Source organism: Talpa occidentalis, unplaced genomic scaffold, assembly GCF_014898055.3.
Source record: "Talpa occidentalis isolate TD23 unplaced genomic scaffold, MPIMG_talOcc4v2.1 talOcc4.11, whole genome shotgun sequence".
NCBI lineage: Eukaryota > Metazoa > Chordata > Mammalia > Eulipotyphla > Talpidae > Talpa > Talpa occidentalis.
The window spans coordinates 30,733,153-30,742,853 of NW_023601104.1; the positions used below are offsets into that span (position 1 = coordinate 30,733,153).

At 40.4% G+C, this 9,701-nt stretch overlaps 1 protein-coding gene across 1 annotated transcript in view; it reads left to right on the plus strand.

Annotated features, from left to right (window-relative positions):
* HACD3 (3-hydroxyacyl-CoA dehydratase 3) overlaps positions 1-9,113 on the plus strand; it is a 32,298-nt gene extending 23,185 nt beyond the window's left edge. The window contains exons 8-12 of the mRNA XM_054688163.1: positions 148-260; positions 3,506-3,612; positions 4,464-4,595; positions 7,720-7,792; positions 8,360-9,113. Coding sequence (XP_054544138.1) covers positions 148-260; positions 3,506-3,612; positions 4,464-4,595; positions 7,720-7,792; positions 8,360-8,402 — 468 coding nt within the window. The 3' untranslated portion in view covers positions 8,403-9,113. The remainder of the gene's footprint in view (positions 1-147; positions 261-3,505; positions 3,613-4,463; positions 4,596-7,719; positions 7,793-8,359) is intronic.
* The last annotated feature ends 588 nt before the right edge of the window (positions 9,114-9,701 follow it).

The window sequence follows — 9,701 nt, forward strand, 5'->3', positions numbered from 1 at the left end:
TTCCAAAACTAGAACAGATGATTAAACTGTTTGGACTCAATCTTCTATTTACCTTGTGCTTAGTAGGGTAAGGTTTCAGGTAACACATTTATTTGGTTTTTATATATATGTTTAAACTTTTTTCTCTTTTATGGGTTTTTTTAATAGCTTCTCGGAAGAAATTTCATTTTGTTTATCATCTTTGGGACCATGGAAGAAATGCAAAACAAAGCCGTGGTCTTCTTTGTGTTTTACATGTGGAGCACAATTGAAATTTTCAGGTGAGTATAAATGCAAGCATGATGTTTGCATACTTCTCTCTCTCTGAAGTGACTGTCTTTGAGGGAGTATTAGCCTTCACATTTGATTTAGGATTAAGATTACACGTGTGTATAGTTTAGCTGCATCTGTATGCTCTGCAAATGTGAGGCAGAGTTTTTGTTTTGTTTTGTTTTTAAAGCAGTCATTGGATTTCAGTACCATCCTAAGCACTGGGGAGCAGAGGGAGAGATCCAGAGAATGAAAAGCCCATCTTATCTTTCAGGAACTTGGCTTTCTCTTTGGAAAGAAATAACTCATTTCATAGGAAAAAATTCTTGAAAGGGCTGAAGAGACTTGGAATGAAGGGAATAATCCAGGTTGGGTAAAATTAGTCAAACCAGGCTTCTAAAAGGGATGATAGAAATTAATCTTTTGCTACCAAATTACTGAAGTTTGAATCAACCTCTTATCTGATTCTTCTATTCTTAGTTGTGAGTAGAAGAAATAGTTAAAAAAAAAAAAAATCCAGGGCCTCCCCTGGTGGCGCAGCGGTTGAGCACTGGGCTGCGAAACTGCCCGCAGCCTCTGCAGCGCTGGTTTGATCCTGGGCTGCCGGCAACGGTCCCACATGGTGCACAGACCTTTCCTACGGCACCTGCTGCTCCCCTCAGCAGTGTATTTCATCCATCTGCCTGTTCTGTTCCCGGCTCTGTCTCTAGTGAATTCTCTCACCCACCCGCGCTTCTGACTGTACCCAGTGCTTGTATAAATAAATCTTTAAAAAAAAAAAAAATCTTTGAAAAAAAAAATCCAACGAAAGTAAATGTGTTCTTCTTTCCAGACCATACATAATCCATATTTTTGGGAGCAAGGGTTTTGCAAGTCCACTCCCCAGCTCCAGGTTTGGTGATATTTTGACAAAGTCAACAGATCAGAGGGAGAACAGATACTAGCACTCCTAGACTGTCTTGACTGCTTTCTATCCTGTGGCACCCAGTATACCTGCTAGAGATCTATTTAATACAAAGGTGAAACAGATTATGTACTGGACAAAATTTTTTTTTTAATAGGTTTTTTTTTTTCTTTTAATAAAGGCATGTTTTTTATTTATTTAGTTTGTTTGTTTGTTTTGTTTATACATGCACTGGGTACAGTCAGAAGCTTGGAAGGGTGAGAGAATTCACCAGAGTCAGAGCGGGGAGCAGAGCAGGCAGAAGGACCGAAGTACACTGCTGAGGGGAGCAGCGGGCGGCAGGAGAGGTCTGCGCGCCATGTGGGACCCTCCTCTGGTGCCCGGGGAGCAGCCGGGGATCGAACCGGCGCTGCAGCCGCGGGCAGCCTCGCAACCCAGCGCTCAACCGCTGCGCCACCTGGGAGGCCCCTGGACAAAAATTTTTTAATTGATGTAATACTGGTTTATAACATTGTATAGGTTTTAGGTATATGGCATTGTTTTTTTTTTTTTTTAAAGACATTTAATATTTTATTTATTTTACTTTTTTTTTTTTTTTTTAAAGATTTACTTATTTATTTATTCATACAAACACTGGGTACAGTCAGAAGCGCGGGAGGGCGAGAGAACTCACCAGAGCCAGAGCGGGGAGCAGAGCAGGCAGAAGGACCAAAGCACACTGCTGAGGGCAGCAGCGGGCGGCAGGAGAGGTCTGCGCGCCGTGTGGGACCCTCCTCCGGTGGCCGGGGAGCAGCCGCAGATTGAACCAGTGCCGCGAGGCTGCGGGCAGCCCGGCAACCCAGCGCTCAACCGCTGCGCCAGCGGGGAGGCCCGGTATATGGCATTGTATATCAACATCTGTGTATACTATTAATACATTATGTTCGGTAATCACATTACTGAATGTGATTTCCATCCTTCATCATACAATTTACCACTTTTACCCAATTTATCCACCCGAACCCTGCCCTTCTGGTAACTGCAATTTTGTTCTTAGATTATGGATACTTAATGTTAACTTTTACTTTTTGGAAAGAAACAAGTTTATTTTCTTATATTATCTCTTTGTAAATAGAGTGTGATTGTAGATTAGAGGTCTTTTATATACTTTAATTTTGATAACAGTTCATTTATCCAGAAATATAGTGTTTATCATCCATGTCCAACGGGAACATAGACCAGCACTAGGACTAAATCTAAAAAGCTTCTGAACCTCAGTCCATATACTGAACTATTCCAAAGAAGAGTCCTTTGAGACCTAAACTTCCCCTGCCATTAAAGAGAGTTAATACCCTTTGATAATTTGGGGAGAAATATGATGGGAGGATGACAATTCTGTTCTGAAGAAGCCATCTGAGGCTTGTTATCAAATGATTCTTCTTGTATGATGTTCTAGGGTTGCATTTAGAACCTGCAGTAGGGCCTCCTTAGTGGCATAGGGCTTAAGTCTCAGCACTATCACATGGATGGCCTAAGTTCGAATCCTCGGCCAGGGAGCTAACCCACATATGGCACAGTAGACCTCTCCTGTCTTGCCTGCTGCTCCCCTCAGCAGTGTATTTCAGTCAGTCCTCCTGTTCTGCTCCATACTCTGTCTCTGGTGAATCCTCTCACCCCCTGCACGTCTGGCCTACACTCCAGTTCGTCTATGTATAAATAAATAAATCTTTAATTTAAAAAAAAAAAAAAACAACAAAAAACAGGGCCTCCTTGATGGCACAGGGGGTTAACATGCAACCTATGAAGCTAACCGCAGCCACTGCAGCACGAGTTTGATCCACAGCCAGGGCGCAACCCACATGGCGCAGCAGACCTCTCCTGACTCACCTGCTGCTCCCCTCAGCAGTGTATTTCAGTCAGTCTGCCTGTTCTGTTCCCCACTCTGTCTCTGGTGACTCCTCTCACTCCCCCGACACCTCTGGCCTATACCCCAGCTCTTGTATGCACAAAAATAAAATAAATCTAGGGGCCTCCCTGGTGGCACAAGGGGTTGGGAAGCAACCTATGAAGCTGTCTGTAGCCACTGCAGCACGAGTTCAATCCCCAGCCAGGGAGCAACCCACATGGCGCAGCAGACCTCTCCTGACTCGCCCGCTGCTCCCCCTCAGCAGTGTACTTCGGTCGATCTGCCTTTTCTGTTTCCCACTCTGTCTCTGGTGAATCCTCTCACCCTCCCACACCTCTGGCCCCTATCCCAGTTATTGTATGCAAAAATAAATAAATCTTTAAAAAAAATCTTTAAAAAAAATTAAAAAAAAAAAACCAACAGAACCCGTAGTAGCTTTTAAAATGTTTTTCTCTTATTTTCAATAGGTATCCCTTCTACATGCTTTGCTGCATTGACATGGATTGGAAGGTACTCACATGGCTTCGTTACACTGTGTGGATTCCCATCTATCCTCTGGGATGTTTGGCAGAAGGTACTTTAAGGAACTCTAGGTTTTATAGCCTAGCTTCAAGTATAGCTAAGCTGATAGGCCAAATTTTTCTCTCTCACTCTGCCAGCCTTAGTGTGATATATCAGTGTTGGACTTTTCAGTTCTTCCATCATACTTCTGGCACTAAACTGCCACAGGGAAGTAGCTTATTTTGTAAGGTTTGAAAGTTGGGTTGTCACATACTACATGCTTTCTGTTTATGTGGTGGTCTTTTTTTTTTTTTTTTTTAAAGATTTATTTATTTATGCATACAAGAACTGGGGTGAAAGCCAGAGGTGTGGAAGGTGAGAGGAGTCACCAGAGAGAGTGGGGAGCAGAACAGACAGATGTACTGAAATTCACTGCTGAGGGGAATAGGGGTGAGACAGGAGAGGTCTGCTGCGCCGTGTGGGTTGCTCCCTGGCCAGCTGGGGATTGAACTTGTGCTGTAGTGGCTGGCAGTAGTTTGATAGCACTGTCTTTAACTCCTGTGCCACCAGGGAGGGCCCTATGTGGTGGTCTTAATTTTCCAAATCAGGTTCAGAGATCATCTTATTCTGAAAAATACCCAGTAAATAAGTCAGGTGGGGATTTTTCTCTTCATTTTAGAGAATAGGAAACTGAAGCCCAATGTGCTCAAATTACTATTCCTCATTCATCTTTCTGTTGTTAGCTTATAGGCTTATCTCTTAGGAAAACTGGGGGCTGGGGACCAAGAGGCATGAGCCCTCCATACAAAAGGACAAGGAATAGTTCCAACAAACCCCAAACTGACTTTGAGGGGTTAGAAAGTTTTGTTGCTATATGTTACTGTATTTCATTTGCTTCTAACAAGTTCTTATTTCTACTTTCAGCTGTCTCTGTGATCCAGTCCATTCCAGTATTCAATGAAACAGGAAGATTCAGTTTCACATTGCCATATCCAGTGAAAATCAAAGTTAGATTTTCCTTTTTTCTTCAGATTTATCTTATAATGTTATTTTTAGGTAAGTACTAGCTCTGTAATAGATTTTTTTTTCCCATCACTTCCTAGAGGATAGAGTTAAATGATTCAAAGTTTTCAAAGTCCTTATTAGGGTTCTTATTTCCAAAAGAGTAATACAGAGTTAAGAGAAAGATTACATTGCCAAGAAGACCCACTAGGGGAATGTGTTAGATGTTGGAAGTATTTTTTCCCAAATCTCCAGTGGTTACCTTCTTGAAATACTCTTGGTCATTGGAAATTCACCATAAGATAGCTCACGTTTAAAATAATGTAAGAAGCTCTTTTAAAATAGAGTAAAAACTCATTTTACTTTTACTAATTTCAGTGGCAGATTCCTTATCCAGATTTTACAGAAGTGGTAAAAACAATTGGAAACAAGGAAGGAAGAGGGCAATAAAATCCTCTGAGGAGTTGAGAGATGTCATGATACCTTCTCCCTAACACCTTCTCCCTAATACCTTCTCCCTAACACTAGAGAAGTCCCCTTGCTCTTCATATAAAACCTGCTTGCTTATTGATTTATAAAATCACACATTCTTGCCTTAATTCATAAAAGCTAATAACTGAAAGAAAACAAAGTAAACCTGCATTATTATAAAAGTAAGAGATTTCAAAGTCTTCCTAAGGACTATTTAGTAGATAAAGTTCAAACACAATATAATGTATGTGTTTCTCACCGTTTTAGTTCACAGATGTCTTTTAAGGGGCCCAAAATAATTATGGCTGTCTGGTTTCTTAGCAAACAGAAGGATGTGACAGAAGACAGTACAGTAATTATCTATTGCTGTGCAACACATTACCCCAGAACTTAGCAACTTAAAACAACAAATGTTTATTATCTAAGTTTCTGCATGTCAGAAAGCAGGTTAGCTGCGTCAAGGTCACTTAAGTGATTTCAGTCAAGCTGTCAGCTCAGCTAAGGCTACAGCCTCTGCATTCTTCATTGGCATGGAGGATCTGCCCCAAGGTCACTCATGTAGCTGTGAACAGGAGGCTTCAGTTTCTTGTCATGGTACTTCTCCATGTGGCTCCACATGACATAACTTCCCCCAGAGGTGGGGATCAGAGAGAGCCAGAAGCCACATTGCCTTTGATAATCTAATCTCAGAAGTGACTTACTACCATTTTTGCCATATTCTGTTGGTCACACAGACCAACCTTGTACACTTCGGGAGGCACTACATAGGGTATGAAACACCATGAGGTAGGGATCTTTGGGAACCATCTTGGAGGTTTGTTCTCCCAGTGAGAAGAGACCACAAAAAGTAAACCTAGTGATCTTTCATTTAGTGTTGGGGGAGAACCCTACTACCTCCTTTTGGAGCCCCTCTAGGCTACCAACACATGGCAGAAACAGTTAAATAACATACATTATAGGTGTAGTGTAGGTCGTCATTTGCCAAAGGTTAAATTTTATTCCATTTTTTTCTTTTTTAGAAAGAGTATAGTCCATTTCAGAAAATTTTTGAACCAAGAGTGTCTAAATATTTGGCCCTTGAAAGGAGTAAACTTCAATTTACAAAATGCACCAATTAAAAGAGCTCTATTTTTCTATTACTAGATAAATCCAGTGTTACTGTAACTAGGCTTCCTGAGATATGGGCATAGTGAAAGTGTCCTAGGAATAAATATTGAAAAAACACTTAAAATATTCTACTAAAAGGGTTGGAAGTAGGGGGCCTCCCTGATGGCACAAGGGGTTAAGACGCAACCTATGAAGCTGTCCACAGCCTCTGCAGCATGAGTTCAATCCCCCGGCCTACCAGGGAGCAACCCACATGGCATAGCAGACCTCTCCTGGCTTGCCCGCTGCTCACCTCAGTAGTGTGTTTCCATCAAACTGCCTGTTCTATTCCCCACTCTGTCTCTGGTGAATCCTCTCACACACACCCCCCCCACACACACACCTCTGGCCTGTACCCCAGCTCTTGTATGCATGAGTAAATAAATCTTAAAAAAAAAAGGGGGGGTTGGAAGGGTGAAAGTATTTTAAGGCCTATTTGCTTTTCTTCATGTTATAGTGCTACACACTAATTTGCAGGGTTTTATATACTCATTTAATTGCCTGTAATGATTATTCTTATTCTTCAGAGTGAAATAACTACTAAATTCAAATAATTTAGAAGCAGTGTTACCGCCAGAGTTATATATATATCAGAGCACTTTTTTAAAATATATGTTGTCTCACAATAAATCTGTAAAATAAGTGTTTTCGACCCGCTTGTACAATGAGGAATTTGAGGTGAGGCTAAGTTAGTAGTCAAGTAGAAGTGAAATTTGTTTTCAAACTCTGAAATCCTGTTTTTTCATTCACAGAATCGTGCTTCCTAGAAAAATACCTCTAACTTTTAGACTATTGCTTAATACATGTTTTCACATAGCCTTGAATTAAAAATCAGGTTGTTTCTGTTCAGATTTGTGTATTTCATTTTATGCAAATCCCACTTTAAAGGGAGAGAAAAAAAGAATATTGAACTCTAATTAATGAAATGTTTAGATGTTAAATGTTAAAAAAAAGAGAGGGGTAAAGGACTAATTAGATAAATATATAAAAAGTTAAAATTAGGCCTCCCTGGAAGCCTAGAAGTTAAGTCTCAGTGCTACCACCACGAAGGCCCTGCTCTTCTCTGTGGCCTGAGTTCGATCCCTGCCAGGCAGTAACCAACGTGGTGCAGCACATCTCTCCCGTCTTGCCCACTGCTCCCTGCAGCAGTGTATTTCAGTAGATCCACCTGTTCTGCTTCGCACTCTGTCTCTGCATCCCCCCGCACATCTGACCTACACCCCAGTTCTCCTATGCAAAAATAAAATCTTAAGGAAAAAAGTTAAAATTTAAATCTTGGTGGTATTTATTGCACAATGACTTAATCTTTTTTTGAAAATTATGAAATTTCCATAATAAAACTTTGTAGAAAATTAGATTGTAAACCCACCGGGGAAAAATTGAGGTGCCCCCAATGCATTGTTAATGACTTGTTCTAAGTTGTGTTTCCTGAGCAACTGCAATAAGCACAGTGCTGTGGGAAGTGAAAAACAGACAACCAGAGATTGTCCCTGTCCTGAGAGTTTCTGATATAAACAAAGCCAAAGATTCTCATTTCTGACTAGCCTTTTCTCACTTGCAGGGTTATACATAAATTTCCGTCATCTTTATAAACAGCGCAGGCGGCGCTATGGACAAAAAAAGAAAAAGATCCAGTAAGAAGAGATTTAGATGACTTCTTGCCAGTTTGAGCCTAATCTATAATTCTTACAGTTTTACCTTCTTGTACTGATGTATGTTTTTTTAATGTTAAATGGTCAAATTCTCAGTGAGGTTATCTTCCCTTTCCTCCAATGACATTTCTGAATTTATTGTATTATCTTAGTGTAGTCTTGCATGAGATGGATTCCTAATATCTGATGGCAGAGTCGTTCTTGTGTATTCTGTGACAGTAAAAGCCCTCCCCTACCTACCCAGTCTAGTCGGTCTGTTTCATCAGTGTCCTGACCTTACCAGGTTCAGGCCATTCTTGTAGTTGGGATTTGTTCTTTTCAGCTATTACTTGTTAAAGAAAGCAAAATGAAGTTGTTCTATAGGAGGCTGTGAAAGTGATTCAGGCAGGGCCTAATACATTCTGTACCTAAGGGATTATTTGGTAAGTGGGGTGGCATTGACTTTTTGAAAATCAGGTTAGATTCAGTCATTAATTAAATGGTTGTGTCCTCGTGGGGCTAGAGAACAGGTCTGACATCTTTTGACCTCTTTAACATCTGTTACTACAGGGCTTACCTGTGTAGGCACTTGGAGAGGCACAGAATGATTTGAGAGAAACCAGTCAGAACATTGGAACACCATGATTACTTACATCATTCCTAGCTAAATCAGAACTATTTTCAACACTCAAGAAAGATGAAACATTTCTTAGAAAACAATGAGTATAAGAGTTCCAAACCCAAATGGCTGTAGGGGTCAGTAAAACAGCTGCTGGCGATGCAGTCTGAAGCAAACTGGAAACAGGCCAGACCAAACACACCTTCGGAAAAAAATCTAGACATTGTGAAGTTTGGCCACTGTGAAAAACATCAGTTTCCTCTAACGCATTCCAAGTAAACCAAGTAAATAAGTGTTAGAAGTAACGCTTGTATTAAAGAATCTAAGGCATTATAGCTTTTTCTTGTGCCATTCCCATTGTTCCTGGGGAAAGGAGATTCAATGAGTTATGTTGTTTTTCTGAGCCTAAGATGGAAATTGGTTTGACCTAAAAACATCTGATTAGCATAGGCTGGCTGATTATTTTGTAAGTTCATTGCACTGAAGGATATTTTGCATGTCTGTAAACTTGTCACTACCTGTTTGTATTAACTTCTGATGTTCTTTCAGCTTACTTTCTATGTGTAATTGGGCAGATCAGCTTTGCAGTAGATTAATGCTGCATCTTTGTGGCAGAATCTTGTGTTCTTAGTGATTGTTATAAACCTGTTCATTGCTATTTGAAAAAGGAAGATTGTGTATTTCTATTAAACATTTACAATCAAAATCCTAATTTGTGTTTAAAGATCATTTACTCTGTTTTCCAAATCATTAGTGATAACTCCTTTGTTAGACAAAAGTGTCATATAACAGCTCAGTATGTTAAACAAAAGTGGTTTCTTTAGGGTGGGAAGTGAGGAGGGTGCCCAGTGGTATATGTAAAGGAATATGGGTGCTCTGGTGGCTGGGTGTGGTGATGCGCATCTGAGGTGTAAACCAATTCCCCTGAATCATATATAGCCCATGTTACCTCAATAATAAGAAAAAAGAAAAAAACCGAAGTTGGTTTCCTGGGTTGAAGCCCGGAGGAATAATATAGTGTTTGAAAGCATTGATGATGCAAATAAAGCCTGGAGAAGTTACATGACTTGCCTAAGGTTATGAAACTAGCTAAGGAATTGCAGCCTAAGGGACTACAGTGATCTATCAGAATCTAACTGGATGGAACCTGGCTTAGGCAATGAGGCCTAACCAGTGTCAGAAAGAAGGAAGTCGATATGAAAACCAAGGAACCTTCATGATTTATGAATTGGTACCATGTAGAAGTTGAAATTATATTCAGAAGATAGGACCAAAAGGCTAAAACCCATTAGT